This window comes from Motacilla alba, chromosome 18, assembly GCF_015832195.1.
Source record: "Motacilla alba alba isolate MOTALB_02 chromosome 18, Motacilla_alba_V1.0_pri, whole genome shotgun sequence".
NCBI lineage: Eukaryota > Metazoa > Chordata > Aves > Passeriformes > Motacillidae > Motacilla > Motacilla alba.
In genome coordinates this window covers 1,388,205-1,409,791 of record NC_052033.1, presented here as the reverse complement: position 1 = coordinate 1,409,791, position 21,587 = coordinate 1,388,205, and the positions used below count along the sequence as shown (strand labels likewise).

Sequence of the window (21,587 nt, the reverse complement as noted above, 5' to 3'; positions counted from 1 at the left end):
ATTACCAGAGCTGTGGAGTGCAGCAGAGCTGCAGGCACAGGAGGGGAGGGCAGTGCAGGAGCAGCAGGCCCTGACACGTGGCAGAAGTTCCTGCTTGGGAATCTGCCTCTGGCCCCTGCCCTGCAGATGGAGGATAGCAGGGGTGGGGGGGAGGGATTTTAAAATTTAACTTAAACAAACAAACAAACAAAAAAACAATAAAGAGGCAGAATATAGAGAAAATATTTATTGAGTGCAAGAGGAAGCCATCTGATCAAAGACCTGCTGTGGATCCATCTTGGAAAGGCTGAAACAGCACCAATTCTAACAAGCAGATGAAATTAAAAAAGACAGGCCTGGGTTAGTGCATGTGCAGGGGGAAGGCCTGATTCCCTAGAGAGCAGCTGACGGGCCATGCTCTGCACTCTTGGAGAACAGGATCATCTTTGGTTCAAATGCTTGGGAAACTCCCTGCTTAGGCAGTTCTCAGTGTCTGACCCTGGAGCACAAAGCCCAGGACAAGGGTTACAGAGTCCTTGAGGAGGAGGAGAGAAAATTCCAACTCCAGGCAAGAAGGGAGCAGGGAGGGAGGCAGCCTCTGGCACTTGCTCAGGAGAAATAAGTGCTTCTTGAAGGCACAGTAAAACCTCAGGGTTGGTGAAGGATCCCTTAAGCCAAGTTCAAAACTGACCCAGCTCCATCTGCAGTCATGGAGATTCCTGTGGACTTGATTCACCCACATCCATCTTTGGCTGAAAGATGTACAGACCTTCCCCCAGTGAAATAAAAAGCCTGAAGAGGAGAAGGAACTGTTGGTGGTGAGCTCTTTTTCAGAGTCCAAAAGAAAAAAGGAAATAAAAAAAGACATAAAGAAAACCACAAAAAAGCCAAGGTTCATTGTGAGATCAAAGCAGGCTGGTGATGCTGCCAGGGGCCCAGGCAGCTGCTGCTTTGGTTGGAAGCTCTAACCCAGAGCAGTGGCAGCTGCTGCTCCAGGCAGGCTCCTCACCTGCTCCCATGCAGCTGGAACACACCAGGGAACCTTGCAGGGAGTCTGCTTGTTTTCCCTGGCAGAGGGCAGGGAGCTTCCAGGGATCCTGCCCAGCCCTGGGACATCAAACCCAGCAGGGTCTCAGCTCAGCTCAGCCCAGCCCTGTGTGAGGGGAGCTGAAGCTGGGGCTGAATGAGTCTCAGACTTGTTCTGGATGGTGGGAGTGCCTGCCTGCTCTTCTTTTGTGTTTACTGATGGAGCACAGGTCCCTTTATGGATGTTGCTGCTGGGCAAAAAGTCTTTTAAAAGGTACCCAACATCCTCTGCCCTGAAATCTCACTCTCCCACATCAGCTGTGTGAGGAATCCCAGCACAGTTCCCATCCCTCACCTCCTGGAAGCTCCCAGCCCTTCTGTGTCCAAGTGCTCCAGCTGGGAGATGTTCTGCAGTGAGTGGGTCTGGGCCCTTGCAGCCTTCTTCTGGAGCCTCTGGTGCTGAAGGATACAAGGTCCAAGGCAGAGCCCACCAGTCTCATCACAGGGTTCAAGTGGCCTTTGGATCAAGCCCTTAGCTCATTTCTTCCAGTTATTCATGTTTCCCAGCAGCCACAGTCCCAGTGTAGCCTCCACATTCAGCATAGATCTCATCCACCTCCATTTTTTTATAAAATAATAAAATACATTTATATATATTTATATATATACTATTAAAACTGTACAATGTATGCAAAAAAAAAGCATCTGAGGCCATCAAGTAATGCAACACAAATGAAAGGTTAGTCTTTGCTATCAGGGTACCAAATGCCAGCAGCAAAGGACAGACACAAATGGGTGCAATAAGAAAGCACAGGTTACCCCAAAACCCGACCTTGCAGCTCTCATAGAAACCCCCATACTGAACAAAACAACTCCAGTGAAGAGGTGAGTTGCCAGAGAGCCTGGAGTGAAAATGGAAATGGTGACCCTCTATAGATCATGGTTTTGACATCTGAGATCCTCTCAGAACTGTGGACCTGACAATAAAATCATTCCATTCCATTTACTTGGGGAGGCTGAAGCCATGGAGACACCCCGTTTTCTGCCCTGAAGGATGAGCTTACACACCCAGCTGTGCCAGAGCTCTGAGTGTGCTGGGCTCCAAAGGAGAAATCGGGAGCCTGGAGTGCCACAGAGGTCTGTGCCTGCAGGAGGAGCTGCCCAGGCACCACCTGGATGAAGCACCCTTGGGTTGTTCCATAAAATCCTGGCACCCGATCCCAAAAGTCCTGCTGGTGCTCGGCCTGCCCCGGCTCAGGCCTCGTAGAATTGCCTCTCCACCTGCTGGGTGAGGGTCCCGCTGGCCATCACCGTGTGGCTCACAAACTCCTGGGTGAGGGTGCTGCTGGAGTTCTCCACGCGCTGGGTGGTCACCAGCATCCCATCTGCAAGGAGAAGGCACCAAGTGTGGGGTCACAGGGAACAGGGTCTGCTCTGCCCCACGACTCCAGGCAGGAGTTTTCCATCACACAAAGTGGTGTTTAGGGACCTCTCCACACCGAGTGACACAGTGCTTTGCTATGTCAGTCAAGGGGATGGATCTCCTGACAGCTCCCAAACTCTCCGTGTTGCAGCATGAACCAATGAGCTCAAGTGGGATAACAGGGGACAACTACACTGATGTGAACAAAGATGTTTGTCCCACTGCTCTACTTCTGTCTGCTCTGGAGAGATTGAACCTTGCAGGGCAAGCTATGATTTGGTCCCCAGTGATAGTGCTGGAGGACTCTCAAACACAGCATTCCCTCCAGGACTGGGCAGCCAGTGTGGAAATGACTGCTGCTCTCCCTGGGGCAAAGCAGGGACACAGTGAAGGAAAAGAGCTGATGCTCTTCAATCCCACCTGATGGACCCTCCTCCCCTGCCTTTGGCTCTGGAGGTAAAAGCAGCCTCAGACCTTTGGACAAGCAGAATTACCCTTTGTTTTCTGAGGATTGCAAAGCAACAATGAGCCCCTACCTGTGAAGTGTGGATCCAGAGAGGAATGGCTGATGCTGGTTTTGGTGGTGTATTCAGTGGGGAATTTGTAAACTTCTCTCATGTACTGCTGTCCTCCAAACTGGGAGAAAGCACCTGGGGAAAAGGAAAAGAAATAACAGTCAAGTCCAACTCCTCAACACTGCACAGTGAGCACCAGCAAGCTCAGGAATCTTCCCTTGCTGATATCAGAACCAGGTTCAGGAAGAACTGGGAAGGTCTCACACTGGGCAGTAAGAAGCCATCTCCAGGTATTTGTACAAACAGGCAGAAGTTTCACCTCAACTTAAACACTGGCAGGTATTCCTTCATTTAATGCACCAGGACTGGGACAGTGCTCACCAGGCACAGCAATGCCCTCATGGAAAACTGTCTCCATGTCTTTCATGGAGTCACCACCAGAGCTGGAAAGTGACTGCAGGAGTTGTGTTCCCTGCTCTGAGAGGTTTTTCTTTGCACTCCACAAAGACAAGGGTACTGTACCTCTGTCCTGAGATTCAATGGTGATGAGGCCTTCTCTCTCTGGCCCGAAGCCTTGGGTGGTGTTGGCTTGCACTTTGAACTTGTATGGGACATTCTCACTCAGGTGGGGCACAGTCAGGGTGGTTTCCAGGTTGTCTCCTTCGACATAGATTGTCCTGGGCTCCCCTGATCCAGAGACACAGAGTGGTGAAGACAGACCAGAGCGACGGTCCCTCCAAACACACACTCCCTCAACGCTGCTGCCTCGGCTGTCCCTGAGCTTTGCAACCCACAGGCTGTAGGACTGCACCCACTTCTACAGTGAAGAATTAAAACAACCCCATTTCACTACAGTGGGGAGCCTCAACAACCAACCTTCATGGGGCTTTGGCTGAGGTCCTTCCTCCTCCCACCACATTTGTTAGCCCAGACCATGCAATGGCACAAAGTGACAGGAGCCACCAGCTCCCAGGCCTGGAATCAGCCTCGTGCCCCCACTTTGTCTGCAAACAACTCTTTTACTGGTCCCAGCCAGAATGCAGCAGATTGCTGCTTTAGCTGGAGGTATCTGGTGCTCTGCACAAGGGACCCTGTGCTGCCTCAGCCTGAGACTGTACCTCCTCCATGCAGCATCTCACAGGTGATCCTGTAGCCCAGGATGGGCCCGTTGGGCTCGCGGGGTCTCTCCCAGCTGAGGTGCAGAGAATCCGGGCTGAGGGCAGTGAAAACCAGGGGTCCAGGGGCACAGGGGGTGCTCAGGGTGAAGGGGGTACCTGCAAGGGCACAGGGGACACATCAGAATCACAGCAAAGGGAGCCTAGGAGGGATCTGCACAGAGCACTTATGGAATGAGCTGGAAGGGCTCAGCTTCCTGGACAAGTGTGAAGTCAATGTGTGAGGAAGAAGGTCCTGTTCCAAGCTGAGAGGAAGGAAAGGAGAGGTGAGGATGTGGCAAGGGGAGAGAAAACAGCCATGCCAGCACTGCAGACAGCAGCACAGACATCAGTGTCACCCTTTTGTCCCCAGCACCTCACCTGGCACAGGACTGAGCGGGCTCTGCGGGTCCACCTGGGACTCGATGGTGATGACTCCCTCCCTCTCGGGGCCCCAGCCCTCCTCGCTCTGCGCCTTCACCTTGAAGATGTAGGAGTGGTTGGGCAGCAGGTCCTCCACCACCACCGAGTTCTGGCTGGGGTTGGGGATGGTGATCCTGTGCACCTCTCCTGGGGCACACAGGGAAGAGGAAGTCAACATGACGCCGCAAGCACAAAGACAAAGCCACAACTTTCACCTAAACTGTGTCTCAAACAAACTGCCTGCAAAAGCCATCCAGGGTCCCTCCCCAACCACCTGCATCACACCTTGCCACCCACAATGGGTAGTGCAGGACGAGATGTCTTTCCAAAATAGGCTTGGGACAAACAACAGCTTCTTGAAAACTCCAGGAGTTTCAGACAAAAGAATTATATTTTCACTGATACGGCCCTGAAATTCATGTAAAGATAAGATATCTTCATTTCAATCTTTCTTCCAAGTCCCATGTGTTGAAAAAAATTGATGTAAGGTGTTCGAGCTGATGGAGAGAATCAATCAAAAGGGTTTGTTTTTGGAAGAGAGATGATTCTACAACCAACTCTAGGACTTGCTCTCTCTGTAAGTGAAACAGGGAATGAAAGCTGGGAAGTAGCTGCAAAGCAGATTTAAGACCCTGAATCCCAGAATGGTTGAGGCTGGAGGGCACCTCTGGAGACCATCTGGTCCAATCCCCCTGGCTCAGAGCAGGGTCATCCAGAGCCAGAAGCCTCATAGCAGACTCTCCACCACTCAGAACTCCCACCAAGCCCCAGTGGCTGTCACTGACCTCCGTTGAGGAGCTGGTACTGCACGCTGTAGCCCTGCACCTCCTTCTCGCAGCGCGGCTCCTGCCAGCTCACCTTCAGGGACGTGGGGCCCAGGGCAGAGAACACCAGGCGGGTGGGGGTGTCAGGGATGCCCAGGGGCTTCCTGGAGTCTGAGGCAGAAAGAGAACATCAGGCTGGAGATTTTAGGGATGGGGGCTAAGGATGGGGGAGCAGAGAGGGTGGCACAACCAAACATGGGATGGTCGTGATGGTTCAGGAAGGACGTGGTGAACTGTCACCTCTGCAAGCTGACCTGTCATGAGGGGGGACTGGCTGGCTCTGCACAGCCACAGCGATGTCCCATGGCCTCAGGGTGCCAAACTTGGGTGGGACAAGTTAATGTAAGCAACATGCCCCTGTGAGGGGGCAACATGGCCCAGAGAAGGGGCCTGGTGCTGGCTGTGACCTTCCTCACCCCTAAGCACCCTGTCCAGAAGTTTCACAGACTTCATCAGGTATAGGTCAATTAAGACTGGCCCTAATCTACAGTTAAATCAGGCCTCATGATTGAGGCCTCATATTCATGAGGCCTGGGACCACATCTGAGTGCTCCTCAGCTCATCCCACTGGGACACAAGGCTCACGGAGAGCACAGCAGCTTCCCAGGTGACACTCAGGGACTGAAGCCCCTCACTGACAAGGAGTTTGCAGAGGGACATCTCATAAGGAGCACACGTTCTCCCCAAGAGCTCTCCAAAGGCCTGTGGAGTGAGACTGAGAGCAAGAAGCTCGTTAGAAATGAAGAGAATGGGGACAGCAGTGGTGGTGAATGTTAATCAGTCCAGGTGGGCTGAATCCTGCAATTCACCTGCAAATAGAAAGGTGATGTGATGGAGGCGGGCTGGGTCAGAAGGAAGATCAGCACAGCACACAGCAAGCCATGGAGAGGAGGTTTGGGATGAGCAGTGGATGGCAGCAGCTCATGGGTGGACAGTGGCTGGGCTGTTATGGGATGTGTGGCTGGGAGGAAACACTGGACAAGCTGTACCTATGTACTTGCACATCCCTGCGGACCCATCAGTCATGATTATAGAGTCCCGACAGCCAATGCTGGGGTAGTAACCCTTCACCTTTGCCCTGCTCCTGAAACCCACGTCCCGGGGCCGGAGGAGTGTCCTCCCAGCATCTTCATGGATGGGAGGGAGGAGTGTCCCTGGGTAATCTACAGAAATGGTGCAAGAAGAAAGAGAAAAACACCATTGGAGATTTCAGAGCAGGTTCAGCCCAGGCTCCTGCACAGATGATTTTTAAGGCTCAGGTTTGAAGAATCTCTAAGCCACCTTCTGTCAGCACCAGCTGATTGACACATGTGGAGCTGAAAGGCAACCACACTGCTGGATAGAATGAGGAGGAGAGCCATGTGCTCTCCTGGAGTGCTTCGTGGTGTGAGGATAAGGATGGAACTCCCTTCCCTGAGCACCCTGCCTGTGAGGGGTGGGACCCCTTTCCAAACTGGTCTGGAAGCAGAGAGGCCTTAGCAAAGCACCAAGACACCAGTGGTGGGGACAAGACCTTCTAGACCTGTGGTTCATAGGCCACATTAGCAGTGAGCACAGTCCTCACCCCACAAGGACTTTAGGGTGCAGGTCCAAAGACAGTCATGCAGCTGGAAGGGAAGGGCAGGTCCCATCCCTGTGGTACTCACCGTGCCCCATCAGCATTGTGGAGTAGTCTCTTGTCAGTGAGGAGCTGCCCATCACCCTGTGCTCCTGGTGCATGTGGGAGCTCAGCTGGTGGTAAGTGGTGTTGGCTGTCCTGGTCAGGGTGCCACTGCCACTGCCGGGGAAGGAGAAGTCCACCCGGCCATTCATCAAGTGCTCTGTGGAAGAGGGCACACCATGAGGAACGTGGCTGTGGACAAAGCTGCTGCTCCACTTTCCACAGGGAAGAACCAGGAGGCATCATAGTGCCCCCCTGCCTTGGCTGAATCCCAGGTTCAGCCATTCTGGAAGGTGATTCTGGAATGCTACATCTAGAACAAGCCACAACACCCAACAGGAGACGCAGAAACAAAGAGATAAACAAAGACTTCTCCCTGAGCCAGAGACACCATGGTGCCCAAGGTAACTCCAGACCTCGGCCTTGCTGGGGCACTGCCTTGTGGTTCTCGCCACATTCTCTCACATCTCCCCTTAGACGCAAGCACTGGTTTATAATTTTGGATTTTATAAGAAGGTGGAAGAAGGAAAGTGGCCTTTTATGGAGGAGGTTTCTCCAGATCTCATTCTGGATCCCATCTCAGCTGGATCTGAAAAGCAAACTCCGCTCTGTTGTTCTGGTCCTTGACAAACAAATCCCCATCCCCTCCCAGCAGGCCAGGAGAGATCAGCCACCTATGAGAGAATGATTTCTGTTTAACAGTCCAGCAGATCTGCCCCAGAAGCTCAGGGCACTTAATTACTGTGAAGAGCTGCCCTTGGAGGTGGCACTTAGCAGGTATCATCTGAGTTTGCTCCTGCCTCGAAGGTCCAGCCTTTGGTAGAAGCAACTTGCTAGCAGGCTCCCAAGTCCGTGCCGAGATGGGGGTTACCTTGACACTCGTGTGAGCAGACACACCAGGACAAGGTTTTGAAGCAGATCACACCAATACGAGGGTGGGCACACAAGGGGAGGCAGGGGGCACAGAGCCCATCCTCGGGCCCCTCGGCTCAAAGCAGGACGAGAGAGGACACTCGGTGCCGTAACGGAGCTGTCCTTCACCTGCTTGGGGCCGGGGCGTCCCGCTCCTCCTCACACTGCCAGGAGCCACAGCGCTGTCCTCCTCGTGGAGGAGCCCCTCGGTGTCCGAGGAGAGGCGGCTGCTGCCAGAGAGGCGGGGAATGGTTTCGGGTGGGAGCCTCCAGGTGATGCGGCGAAGGTCCAGGTCTTCTCCCAGCAACGGCACAAATTTCCACCTGGAGCCTTTTGGGACAACGCAAGCACTGGTGTTGGCACGGTCTGCAGGGTCAGGATGGGCCACCCACCACCTCCATGCTGCTTGCTGGGGAGAGGAAGGGACAAGCACCAGTGGGGACGATGCCTGTTCACAGCCCGTGTTCCAAGTGTGAGCTGAGGAGTTCAGGTGGTGCAACCATCTGGTAGGTGGAGGGTGGTGGGAGCGTGACATGCAGGGGGCTCCTCAACCCCCAGACTGTTTTCCAGCCCTGTGTCCCTCGTGACAAAAAGTGAGAGGCAAAGTCTCACCACACATCTGTCCCTGCATGAAGAGTCTGCAACAATTGTCCTCTGCTCAGGAGAGGTTTCATCACTCCTTGATGTGCACTCAGGGTGGTCAGACTCCTGATGTTCCCATCACCTTGCTCTCTGAAAAGACCAGGGACTCACTCTTGGGTCCCAGGCCCTGGAGAACCCTCCAGAGAAGATCCTACAGACACACCTCATAATTTCACTTATGGCTCATGTCCCAGCAAAGGCCAGGGAGTCAGCCTCATTCAGAAGGTGAAGGCATGGAGGAAGAGAGGCCAGTGCCTTCCCAGCACTGCTGTGTTCCCTCCCGTTGGCTTGGCCTAGACCCTGAGCATCCAGGGGACTCAGAGGTTTGTGCTTTTGCTGGTGCTTGTTTGCTGATGTCTCACGGTCCAGCCAAAAGGCAACACAAAGGGAAGATGAGCAGGGAGGGCCATGAAAAGCTCCTCTCCCACCCCACACTGAGATTTCTCTTTGCCCCGTGGCTACAACAAGGAGGCACTGGCCTTATTTACATTGTGACCAGCCAAAAGTTCCCATGGATGCAGCTACTGAACTTTGCAAAGGCTGATTTCCACCATCTCCACAGCTTGGATCTCCTGAGAGATGGAAAGGAGCAGTGAAGCTCATTGCTGAAAGCTGCTGTTAAGGAAAATGAATGTAAGAAATGACCTTTTCAAGCTCAGAGACACGAACCTGAATCGTCAGAGACACTGGGCCTCTTGCTGCCGGCTGGAGAGCGGAGCACGTCTGTGCTGTACATCAGGTAGCTGTCATAGTCCTCACCTCCCTCTGCATCAATGATGGGGGTATCAGGGATGATGGGGACTGCAGGAGAGGTGGAAAGTGCCGTTAGACAAGCAGCAAAAAACCACACAAGCAGCAAAAACCCATACAATGCTCAGGCTGGCCCTCAGCATTCCCAGGATGGCTGGAGCAGCAGAGCAAACAGGAGGTGGGGAAGCAGTTGGGGTGATGGGGAGCTCTCCCCAGCACTGCTCCTGTCCCTCTGCCCCCTGCCCAGGCTGGCACTCACTGGATATGGGGCGCTTGGGCTGTGTGGCGAGGTTGATGGTGGCTTCTCTCTCAGGCCCCCAGCCCGCGCCGTTCCTGGCCTTCACCATGTAGCGGTAGGGCTGCGACTCCCGCAGGTTCTCGATCAGCACCACGCGCTTCTTGGGGTCTTCGACCAGCACCTTCTTCACGGGCCCGATGGGTACTGCAAGGCACGAGCATGTCACCCACCAGGCACAGAGGACCCCACAACACCCCACAGTTTGGTGTCAGGATAGAGCCTGGCTCTGGGAAAAAGTGCAGCAGCTCTTTGGGCTGCTCACAACAAGCAGCATCACCTCAGGGTAATTCCCAAACCCAATGCGGAAGTCAACCTACAGGAGAAGTCTTCTGTTGCTGGTGTGTCACAAATAACTCCTTCCTGGCACCCCCACCCCTTTATCTAGACCTATGAACTAAGTTTTTGGGATGCAAAATAACATAAAACACTATGTAAGTGAATGGGAACAGAGATTTTTGGCATTTGCAGAGTTAAATCCTGACTGGTGATTTTTCTGTGCTCTTTCCATCAAGAAGTGACCCATCCAGACCCCAGTTCTCAAAAGAAACATGCCTGGAGCTGTTCTGGCTCTGCTGCTGCTGTTTGGGACCAGCCCAGCCTGCAGGAAGTGTTCTCCAGCCCTCAGCCTAGCTGGACTGTCCCATCCAAAAACGAGCTCTTACCATTGTCCTCGTTGACAAGCCCATAGCTGACTTCATAGGCTGTGATCACCCCGTTGGTTTCTGCAGGCTCACCCCAGCTCAGCTGGGTCACGGTGGACGACACGACATTAAAAGCCAAGCGCCCGGGCTCGCTGGGCACTGGGAAGGCAAAAGCAAAGGGTCCCCATCACTGCGAGTCAGGAAGCAGCGGATGCCCAGAGTTCCCCAGATCACAGCTGGGTTGTGGTGGGAGACACTCAGTGCTTGACCCCAAGAGCACCAGAAGCTCAGGGCTGGAGCCCTGCCCCCGGTGCTGGGTGCAGAGGGACAAACTTGCTCCCACGTGGAGGGCAGGAAGGTGTGGGGTCACTCACCCTCCTCCAGCGTGCGGCAGCGGATGATGTCCGAGTAAGTCCCTTCTCCCATGGCATTGTAGGCACAGACTTGCATCTCATAGTCGGAGAAGGGGTAAAGGTTGGTCAGCTCTGCTGATGGCGTTTTGACATCAATGAGATGGGCTTCTGACTCAGGGTCTCCCTGCATCCAGTATTTCACCTGGCAAAGCAAGTGCAAGCCATGATTCCTCCAGAACCTCACCTGATGGGTGAGAAATTCCTTGTCTCTTACTAAATCAGCTCTGGGAATGGTGGTGTGCCATTCCTCTGAAATGGGAGGCCAGGACAGTCTGGGCACTTAATGATAAATGGTGGAACTGGAGATGAACCCACAAGGAATCTTTCATGCATATCCCTCCTCCACCAGCAATGGTCCCTCAAGGGTGGAGGGGACCAGGAGGGGTGAACTTGCTCTCTTGGGTGTATACTTGGACCCCTTCAGTACAAATGTCCATGTGAAACACCTCCAGGAGGGGACCCACACTCTTCCCTGGGATCCACTCACCCCTTACCTTGTACCCCAGGGGTTTTCCTGGTGGAGGAAACCAGTTGAAGCTGATTTCCCTGGAGCTGAGGGCACGGGCATCGGGATTAAGCGGTGCACTCAGGCGGCCTTTGGGGGACTGGGGGACCTGGGCCAGGCCAGTCATTGAAGGGACACCATCCACCAGCTCTGCAGACAAGAAAGTTTACATCAGTGCCAGTCATCCCCCTTGGATGAAAAAGAAGGAAGTGTGCCTCTCTCAGCACTGCCCTGCCATGCTGTAATAAATACATTATTTACGTTATTGCCCCACTTGATGACAGTTTTGCTTGTCCAGCCACAGGAACCACCACACACCATTCATGGCAAATCCTACCTCTCCCTTACTTTTATGGCTTTTCATTCAATTTCCCAAGGAAAAGGAATTAAGGATCAGTTCAATTTCCTTTACCAAGGGAGACGATCCATCTTCTCCCCACCCACTGACTATTCCCACTCGTGCCTCTAGAGGGGGACCCGAATCTACCAGTTGGAGCTGGAGGAACCTCGCTGCGGCTTTTTGGCGAGGATGGAACTCTGTGCACCGCACCGGGGTGGGCTGGTCTGGGGAAGAGGTCCCACAGCCCCCGCTGCCACTGCCCAGTTGCCAGCCCCTACCTGGGTCAGCAATGGTCACCGTGGTCTGGGGGTAGCGACCGATCTTGGCGCCGTACTTGGGGTGGAGGAGGTCGATAGCAAATTGCTTGAGCTGGCAGTTGTTGAGGAGGGTGTCTATCTCTGTCAGCTCCAGCAAGGGCACCTGCACCTCCTTTCGGGTCTCCCCAGGCTGGAAGACCAGCTCACCCTCGGTGAAGATGTAGTCCTGGAGGAGAAGGAAGAGGTGTGTTCAAGGTGAGGCTGGATGGGGCTCTGAGCAACCTGGTCTTGTGGTAGGTGCTCCTGCCCATGGCAGGGGGTTGGAATGAGATGGTGTGTAAGGTCCCTTCCAACCCAAACTGTTCTATGATTCTATGATTACAGCCTGCAGTATCCATGAGGAGACTCCCAAAGAACTTCCCCTCATCCCCCTGTCAATCCTCATTTGCCTCCCAGTGCCCACAGGGGCAGCTGATACCCTCTGCCTCAGGCACAGACATCCTCTCAGGTCCTCTCTTCCCGAGGGAGCAAGGGATGGAGAAGAAAATTTACCCTTGTGCTAACCTCAAGCCTTGGGTCCCCTCTGTCCCAGCCATGTGCTGCTAACTCCTCTTCTGCACCCCCAGGGTGTAGCCATGATATCTTATGAAAATCCTTTTGTCAGGATTTTCTTCTCCTGAGAAGCTGAGAGGGCCTCAGGAACAAATGTAAACAAATTACTGTCTGCTGCTGTGGAATGCAACAGGTGCTTTCTTGATTGGTCGATGTTGGATGTTTCTACTTAATAACCAATCAAGAATGCAGCTGGTCTTGGACTCTCTGGGAGTCACGAGCCTTTGTTATACATTCCTTTTCTATTCCTGTCTCGCCTTCTGAGGCATCTTTCTCTCTGTTCTGTTAGTACAGTCTTAGTGTGTTTCTTAAATATAATATATATCATAATATAATAAACCAGCCTTCTGAAACATGGAGTCGAGATTTCTCCTTCCCTTCACCCTTGTCCTGGCTGTCCTGAAGACCACATCACCAGGGCTGGCTTTTTCCCAGCCCTTCATTCCCCCTCCTCCCTGCCTGCCAAGGCCAGGAGCTCCACCCTTACCCTGCCGTTCTTGGCGGTGAGATCCCGGGTCCTGTAGGTGACTTGGGATTTGCCGTTGTCTATAATCTCCCTGAGGACAGGGATCTTGGCCAGCTTGTCAAAGCGGCTGTGGGAATAGGCTGGCTGCAGGAAGGTGATGAGGCTGCTGGCTGGAAAGGGCAGGAGAGAAGGAATGTGCAGAACAAATACACAAAGAATCACATCCCAAACAGGTGTCCTCCCTGAACACAGTTCCAGTCACCCACGGGAGTGAACTGTGCATGAAGTATCATCACACGGGCTGGAGACTTGACCACTTCCCATTTGTGCTCCCTGCTCATAACACCATGTCGGAAGCAGAGGGAAAGTGCTGGGGCCGTTAGCACAATAACATCAAAGAGGTTCTGCTTCACACCTGCACTCAATGAACTGGAGCAGCAGAGGAATGTGGTCAGCCCTTAACCTGTCATGGAACTGGCAGCATCTAAACATCTTTGTGATGGTCAAATGTGCCTGTCAGCAGGGAAGATGACCCTCCTTTGGATACATTAAAGGATGCTCCAGTTTAGACCCAGGTGATTTCAGGAGGGAGTCACCAAGCAAATCTCTGCTGTGTGGCCGGGGGGTGCTCAGATATGCAGACTGTGCCTTACAAACCCCATCAGCCAGGACACAGGACACCCCGACACAAACCCCTCGCACACTCACAGCCTCTCACCTTGTTCTTTGATGATGGTGATGTTGACAACCCTGCGCCCAATCTTTGCGATGCCATTGGGGACCTCGATGGCCTCCACCTGCAGCTGCTTCTCATCATCATCATCGTCCCTGATGAAGAGTGGGACACGGACGTCCACCAGCTCCACGGCCTCTTGGAACTCCACCATTCCCTGAGCATCTGGGGGAAAAGACAAGGGTGAGAGGTAGGAAATAACCCCTGTACCCAGCCAGGAGCCAGCACCAGGCTCTGCTCCCTACCTTGGTCTGAGGTCACAGTGTAATAACCCGGTGCAACCTTCAGGTCATTGAAGGCCTCGTGGGAAACGTGTTTTTCCACCGCTTTGATGATGTCTGGCTTGGCTGAGTAAGGGGCAGTGAGCACTGTGTCCACAATGGTGTGATCCTGCCTAGGAGTGGGGAGGGAAGGGCAGGTGAGAGCTGAGACCAGGCAAACTCATCTCACACAGCAGCTGGGGGGCCAGTGAGTATGTGGGGCACTCAGTCACCCCACACATGTCTGTACAAAGAGGGAGAAGCTGCAAATTCCTCTTACCTTTTCCCAGAATTAGGCTGTAACCTGGGGGAATAAAAAAAACCAAACCCAAATCAGAGTGACTAACACCTTTGGAGAGACAAAGTGCTGTATGAATCACAGTGCTGTGCAGGTCTGAGCTGCAGCACTGCCCTGCGGGTGCCAACCCATCCCACAGAGCCCCAGCACATGTTCCCTCCTGCCCAGCTGCTCTCTCCTGCCCTGGGTTTCCCAATGCAGCAAGGAACATGCCCGCAGGGGAGACCACATCTGGATCAGGCTGTGGGGAGGAGATACCGCTCCCTGCTCAGCACTGGCATCCCCAAATTCCTCCCAGCCTGCACCATGCACTCCTAAGTTTGCACCAGGCTGAAACTTTTGAAGCCAGTGGGAATTCTCCCATCAAGCACCATGCGACCAGGATTTGTTCCTGCTGCTCCAGAGCCAAACTCAGCGGGGTGGGCTCTCCTCTGCAGCCCTGTGTGGGTGAAGCACCACACCAGGCTTGTCTCACAGACCACACTTCCTCCCAGCATTGCAGATTTCACACCCCTGCTCTCTGGTCCACCCCATCATCAGAAATGCCCTGGGGGAACCCTGTCCTGCAGGAGTCTCTCCCCCACTGACTCACCTGAACTTGGTCTGCTGGACCTTGTGGCAGCCAGGAATGTGCTTGAAAACCTCGTTCAGCTGCAAGGAGCAAGAGGGACAAGATTCACAGTGAACAGGGTGTGCTCAGTGAGCAGATGCTGCTGCCACAAAACACGGGAGCCCTCTGACCACCCCAGGCCCTCCTTCCTCACCCTCCCACACCAGATTTCATCCCAGGACATGGCGAGAGGCTGCAAATTGAAGCCAAACAGGAGCTTCAGATCACATGCCGCAAAGCAAACGTGGAATCTCCACGAGATGCTTTGCCAGTTCTTACTTGTGACCTTAAAAATTGTGCTTTCTCACAAAAGAAGAAAAACTGCTCCTTCCTCTCAATAGCTGTGAGTTCCCAGGGAAGGGGCTATGCCCAGCCCCCTGTGTGGCTGTCCCCAAGGCCACCCTGATCCCCCTTGTGCCCAGGCTCCTACGTTCTCCTCCACTTCCTTGCGCAGCTGCTCGAACTCCCGGGTGTCCGGTTTCGTCAGGTTCTGCGTGAAGAGCCGGGCCAGCCTCAGGGACAGCCCGTAGGGAACTGGAAAGAGAAATTCCCAAATGCAACTCCGTCCTTCTTGGTCAGAGAAATAACCCACGCAGAAGCTGGAAGCACGGCGACACTCACCGAGGTCCTTGGGGTTGGTGGCAGCGGGGGAGGCGACGCCCTGCTTGTGGACATTGTTGTGGATCTTCCAGCGGACCGTGTCCCGACCCTTGAGGGAGCCGCTGCGCACCAGGGGCGTGTCCAGGTGGTCGGAGGACATGAGGCTGTGGCGGAGCATGTAGTGGTCCTCCTTGAAGCCAACGGTGCGACCTGCAGAGCCAGGGGCGGGTCAGAGCCTGGGCACACCGGGACCACCGCACAGATGCTGTTCTGGGGGATGTTGAGGGTTTCCACCACGCTAAGGGTGTTGGGATGTCAGCAGGGGAGTGGGATGGAGGAGAAAGGGGTGTTCATGAGTGGGGAGAACACATCTCACCAGCTAAGCATTACAAGGTCAGGGAGAGCCAGCAGTGGGACTCCCAGCAGGGCATCCCAGGTGTTGGTTTTTCCAGCTTTTATAGAGATGGGGTAACTGAGAGGCGTTTGAAAAGATTTTCTATTCTATTATCTATTTTCTATTCTATTATCAGTCTCAATGAAGGGTGAGACATAAGAGATGTAAAACTCAATGCCATTCTATCAAAAGCTAATTTCTTCATTATTTCTTAGTTATAATACTTTATAAATGTTTTTCAGCCTATTAATTTTACTATACAATGTTGCTATTACTTCTAACACTAATCACTCATATTTTTACTCCACGTAATCTCGCTACAATGTATCTTTCACAGTTCTAATTTCTAAAATATTTAGTCTTTTTCTAAAGCCATATTTTGAAACTTATTTCTAGTTCAATCTCTCTCTCAGCAATGTCATCTCTATTCCATAGCCTTCCCAACTCAACACACCTTATCTCAGTATTTGCATACAGCGATACATTTTGAAAATCCTTTACAAATCCATTTCTCACACAAGGGTGTGGGGCAGGGGGGAAGAGTGGACCAGCAGCTCCAAGACTCCTTGGCTCAGGCTCTCTGCTAGAATCCTTCTCCCTGATCCACCTCTCCAGCTCAGAGAGGAGGATGCTCTCCCCAGCAGACCCCAACCCCAGGAAGGCAGTGCACCCCAGAGCCCTTCCCCCAGGACAAGGCTGGTACCTCGGGCGCAGCAGGGAAGCAGGGCCAGGCAAGCCTAGAAAACAAACAGCCAGAGACACAATCACTTTGTGGCCAAGGACAAAACCCCTCCAAGTCTCCATCAGGGAGGATCCCCATCAGCAGGGATGTGTGGGCAGTGGGTGGAGGGGGCTCTCAAGCTGAATTTAGCTAGGTGGGAGAAATCTGGCTAAAATTTCACCAGCAGCTCATGTTGGCAACAGCAGAGAGTTGGATACCACAGGGACATCCCCTGCGAATCTGGCCATGCTGGAGGCTGGGTGAATTCTGGAAATTTGTCATGTTTTTGGCCATATCTGGTTCTCTCCTGGGCTGGGGAAGCCAGCTGAGACACTCACCTTGCAGCAGGCACAGAACTTCCAGCAGAGCAGGAGCAGCAGCCCCAGGAGCAGGATGAGGAAGATGAGCAGTGGGATGAGCCAGAGGAAGCTGCCAGGTGGGCACTCTGCAAGTGACAGCAACGTCACTGCCAGGCACCAGCCCCGTGTGGGGTGTGCAGGGAGGGAGGGAGCAGGGAGGGGAAAGGGTGGACCACAGCTCTCTGAGGGATGGAGCAGCCCAGTTAACCTTGGCAATGCCTCACAATGAGAAATGCTGTTCAGGGAGGGCTATCACACCTCTGCTCACACCCAGCCGTACCAAAGGGCTGCAGCACCTTGCAGCAATCCCTGCCCATGGCAGCAGGGGAAAGGCTCTGATCTCTATATGTCTCTCTGAGGGTGCCACGTTCCACCCCCTGCAGTTCGTGAGACAGACAGTGTCACCCACCCGCGTCACACAGCGAGGTGGGCAGGGAGGTGCTGCCTGCAGCTGACTCTGCCCAGGGGCACAGCAAAGGGACAAAGCAGAGACTGGGGACACCGTGGAGGTGGTCACTCTGATCCAGATCCCAGGCTGGACATCCCCTGCTCCTCCCAGGGCCCTGCTCACCTTTATTCTTCTGCACGCGGACGGTGGTGTTGGGGAGGACACTGGGGTCTCCCTCCAGGGTGTAGTGGTAGGTGCAGTCATCATCCTCATCCTGGAAGGAGCAGTACTCACCAGCCTCCTCTGTGGGGAGAGAGAACATGGTTGTGAAGTCACCAGGGCCAGGAAAGACTTGGGGAGCAGCCCTCCGTGCAGGCCCACACAGAGCAGGGCACGCAGGAGCCACCACACATGGCTGTGCCCAGCTCTGCTTCTCACGTTACCTTTCTTCAGCTCCTCCACCATCTGGATCTGGAGGTGGCAGGAGCTGCAGTTCCCTTTGAGGCTGCCTGTCCCCCAGGTCTGGCAGCGGACACAGTCCCGGATGCTCTCACACACAGCCTGGAAGCCCTGGGCAGAGGGGGGTGGGATGGTCAGGGACACCCCCAGGAGCAAGGGAGGACACAGCCCCTGAAAGGCAGAGCTGGAGAGGCAGCTCCTCATCCCAAAGTCAAGGCAAGGTCCAGGTCAAAAAGAGAAGTCACTGAGAACAAGCAGCTCATGAAGGATTTATAAGCCCAGTTGGCTCCAAAATCTCTTATACCAACAGCCTTCATTTGGGCAGCAATTAGATCTTCTCCAAGGGTTTCAGTGGACTTTCCAAAATGTTATCAAGCCAGCTTTCTCCATTTCTACTGTGGGATTAGCCCATGTTTGTCAATAGGAAAATTGAACGTGTTCAAGGCCAGTTTGGGTGTGGCCCTGAGCAACTTGATCTAGTGGAAGGCGTCCCTGCTCATGGCAGGAGAGTTGGGATGAGATAAGCTTTAAGGTTCCTTCCAATCCAAACCAGTGTGTGATTCCATGAAATGAGTTTTTTCCCAGTCTTGAGGCAAATCAGAACGAGTCACAAGCTGAGCATCAAACCTCTGCCCATCACCAGGGTGCACATAAACACAGACTCTCAGCGGTCGCTGGTGGTGAACAGGAGGGCAAAGAAAGCCTGTGGCTGCAAAGCAGCTCCCATGCCAGACCCTTTTTGGCCACAGGACGGGTGAGACAAACCACAAACCCTTGCTCAAGATTTTGTTCCTGGCTGAGATGTGCCTTCATCTCCGCTTTGCCTTTCTTCCCTGGAAGCTCTGCGCGGGAATAAACGATGAACCCAGAGGGACTCACCAGGGAGTAGCTGATTTCACAGGTGGAGCTGGTGTACAACGAAGCCATGTCACAGATGCATCTGCCACATTCACACCTGCCGTGGTTATTGCAAATGCCCTGGGAGAGAAGAGGTGACAGCCCGGGAGTGGCGCTGGGAGTCAGCAAGGCCCCTCAGTGGCGCAGAGTCCAGCGCTGGGGCAGCTCGCAGCAGCCCTGCCGGGAGCAGCGGCGCCTGGGGAGGGCGGGACAGGACGTACCCCTCTGCTGTCGATGCAGGTGTCGTTGCTGGTGGGGCATTCACAGCCCGGGCCCTCCCAGCCGCTCTCGCACACGCAGGCGCCCCTGGAGCAGCGGCCACGATCTGCGGGGAGAGCAGGGATTGCCTGGGCTCCGGGGCTGGGCCATTCCCCCAGCCCCGTCTGGGGCTCCCCCGCTTTCTTCGGGGTGCACAGGGGCTGCAAAGGGGCTTTTTGAAGGGCAAAGGGGCTGCAAACAGACCCCGCAGCATTCTCCCCGCGCCTCTGCAAGGGCAGAGTCCCTGCAGCCCATCACCACTCGCTCAACCCCCGTGCCAGGGCCACCAGTCCAGGACACCCTGTCTGTGCCACAGGCCCAGCACATCATCGCCCGGCTGGGGCTCTGGGGGTGCTCTCACCGTTGCAGAGGAAGCCAGAGGTGCGCGGGCACTGCAGGACGTCGAACTCGCAGAAGGCGCCGTCGAAGCGCAGGCTCTGCTCCTCGGAGTAGCACTGGCACTTGCCGCACAGGCACTCGCCGCGCCCCGAGCACGGCTCCGCGTCCCCGGGGCGGATGCAGGCTTCGTTGTTGGGGGATGACGCCGGGGAGCAGTCGCACGTGTCCCCTCGCCTGGGGACAGAGATGGCGCTGAGAGAGGCAGGAGCAGAGCGCAGCACAGCAGGGTCCTGGCAGGGTGCCGGGGCACGAACGTGTGTCACTGCGGGTCCCCGGACACCGCAGGGTCCCTGGCAGGGGTGTGGCTTTGGACACAGTCCTTACCAGCCCGGGTGGCAGATGCACTGTCCGCACACAAAGTTCCCGTGGAAACTACACTTGGGCGAGTCCAACTCTTGTTGCTGGAAGTGAAGAGAGAAGAGGCACTGCTGAATGGGCCCAGCTGCCCCCAAGACCATTTCAGGAATCAGAAGGGCAGATGCAAGGGCAAAGTTTTGCCCTGAAGCTCTACCACAGGACATCACACCGATCTGGGAACAGGCAGTGAGGGAGGTCCTGGCCAGGCTGAGCATCACTGAGGGGTCGAGCAGTGATACTCGACCAGCATCACAGTCAAGCAGGACTTGCATGCGTCGGCCAACACATTCCCACCCCAGGCTGGCAGGAGGAGGACACCTCTCTGCATGACCCCACCTGTTCACAGGGACACACGTCGCAGATGACAGCAGTGGACACCGTGAGGCTGTCGCTCAGGGACGTGGGTTTCACGTGGATGACTCCGTGCTGGTCCTTCTCGGGGAGGCTGCAGACGTGCTGCCCACCAACGTACTCCAGAGCCTTCACGTGCATGTGGAACTTGCTCTGAAGGAAGGGACACACTGCAGGGATGAGCCAGCTCTGCTGGACACGAAGAGTTCATCCCCTCACACGTACCTTCCCTCCGTTGCCATCCGAGGACTTACCACTTTTCCACGGGTGATGTGGAAGGAGCCGGATTCTGTCTTTTCAAATTCCGGGGAGGTGAACTCTGTCTTCAGGGCTTTGGGGGTGAAGTCAGCCCGGATGTCCATCTTGGAGCGGATGCGCTGGGCACCAGAGGATAAACAATGTTGATTTTCAGCAGTACCTGTGACCACGCCGTGGCCTGCTCCAGAGGGGCCACATCCTGCCCTCTGCCTGCTCTCCTACCCAGGAGGTGCCCACCCCCTGCCCTCCCTGTGAGCCAGAGTGAAACTCCAGAGAGCACCGTTACCTCAAAGGCTGTGCGGAGCAATTCCACAATGTTGGAAGAGTCCTCCTGGAGCACCCCAATCTCAGAGATGGGGAAATACTTGTGCAGCTTCTGCAGAGAGACAGGAGCTCCCTGAGCCAAGGCCTTGAGAACCTCTCCTCTATCACGGGAGTGGGCTCTGCTTTGAGACATCCAAATGTCCCTTCCAGCCTAAATTATTCTCTAGCTCTGTGCCTCCACTGCTTTACAAGGAGCAGAAACCAACACAGGGAGACCTCTAGAAACCTGGATTCCTGCACCCAGTAATAGACCCTGAGACCTCCCACAACCTAGAGCAGCCCCCCAACACAGTGTGCCACCCTCCCAAACACCGAGGTGTTGGTTTAGCACTTGGGGACAAGTGATGGGAGAACACTTTCTCCTCAGAGCTGAGCTGAGGCAGAGGTCCTGGAGGAAAGGCAATCCCACGTGCCATCACTGCCGTGCTCTCCTCACCTCATAGTAGCTGTAGGAGTGGTTGGTGACAGCGAAGATGGGGATGATGTTGTGCTGGCCCAAGAGGCGCACGAGGGTGGGCACTGAAGGATAGTCCTGCTTGGTGTCATAGACGTAGGTGCCGTGGCTGTCCAGGTGACACTGCTCGTCGTTCCTTGCCAGGATCCCTGCCAGGACGTTGGTACCATCAGCTTCATAGTGAAAGGCAGACTCGGTGGAGAACACGAGCAGGTGAGTGCTGTCCTTTCTCCAGCCAATCTTATCCTGCAGCCAGGGAGGGGGAGAAGGAACCTTTATTTCTCTCTTCCCAAACCCCTGCACAGCACTTGCAGCCCTTGGCAAGCCAGCACTGACAGGAGCTGGAATACCCAAGGGACCAGGCACCACCTGCACCTGGCAGCAATCACAACCAGCCACGTGTCCCCAGGAACCCCAGCACCCACCCACACCTCCAAAGCACGGGGTGTCTCCCACCCAGCAGCTCGGTGGCAGGCACATGTGTGTACAGGGGCCAAGCCCACGCTTCCCTGGACATGTCTGGAGCTGTGCTCATCCCTCAGCCAAGAGGCCGAGCCCAAGTGGGCTCTTTTCCAGGGAGCAGAGTTTCATCACCACAGGCGTGGAGGGGAACAGAGCAAAGAGCAC

The 21,587-nt window shown here is 54.6% G+C and overlaps 1 protein-coding gene across 1 annotated transcript in view; it reads right to left on the bottom strand.

Moving 5' to 3' along the window:
• Positions 1–575: 575 nt before the first annotated feature.
• Positions 576–21,587, bottom strand: part of ITGB4 (integrin subunit beta 4) — a 30,772-nt gene continuing 9,760 nt past the window's right edge. The window contains exons 8-41 of the mRNA XM_038156843.1: positions 20,943–21,206; positions 20,469–20,558; positions 20,179–20,301; positions 19,910–20,077; positions 19,541–19,617; positions 19,179–19,390; positions 18,781–18,884; positions 18,542–18,640; positions 17,647–17,773; positions 17,387–17,506; positions 16,795–16,901; positions 16,439–16,472; positions 15,363–15,551; positions 15,172–15,275; positions 14,724–14,782; positions 14,114–14,137; positions 13,819–13,967; positions 13,559–13,738; positions 12,862–13,010; positions 11,784–11,988; positions 11,155–11,315; positions 10,622–10,802; positions 10,269–10,406; positions 9,568–9,750; positions 9,228–9,359; positions 8,046–8,246; positions 6,991–7,164; positions 6,334–6,507; positions 5,306–5,455; positions 4,479–4,667; positions 4,062–4,217; positions 3,466–3,630; positions 2,965–3,078; positions 576–2,390 (exon numbers count right to left, since the gene is read on the bottom strand). Coding sequence (XP_038012771.1) covers positions 2,260–2,390; positions 2,965–3,078; positions 3,466–3,630; positions 4,062–4,217; positions 4,479–4,667; positions 5,306–5,455; positions 6,334–6,507; positions 6,991–7,164; positions 8,046–8,246; positions 9,228–9,359; positions 9,568–9,750; positions 10,269–10,406; positions 10,622–10,802; positions 11,155–11,315; positions 11,784–11,988; positions 12,862–13,010; positions 13,559–13,738; positions 13,819–13,967; positions 14,114–14,137; positions 14,724–14,782; positions 15,172–15,275; positions 15,363–15,551; positions 16,439–16,472; positions 16,795–16,901; positions 17,387–17,506; positions 17,647–17,773; positions 18,542–18,640; positions 18,781–18,884; positions 19,179–19,390; positions 19,541–19,617; positions 19,910–20,077; positions 20,179–20,301; positions 20,469–20,558; positions 20,943–21,206 — 4,833 coding nt within the window. The 3' untranslated portion in view covers positions 576–2,259. The remainder of the gene's footprint in view (positions 2,391–2,964; positions 3,079–3,465; positions 3,631–4,061; positions 4,218–4,478; positions 4,668–5,305; positions 5,456–6,333; positions 6,508–6,990; positions 7,165–8,045; positions 8,247–9,227; positions 9,360–9,567; positions 9,751–10,268; positions 10,407–10,621; positions 10,803–11,154; positions 11,316–11,783; positions 11,989–12,861; positions 13,011–13,558; positions 13,739–13,818; positions 13,968–14,113; positions 14,138–14,723; positions 14,783–15,171; positions 15,276–15,362; positions 15,552–16,438; positions 16,473–16,794; positions 16,902–17,386; positions 17,507–17,646; positions 17,774–18,541; positions 18,641–18,780; positions 18,885–19,178; positions 19,391–19,540; positions 19,618–19,909; positions 20,078–20,178; positions 20,302–20,468; positions 20,559–20,942; positions 21,207–21,587) is intronic.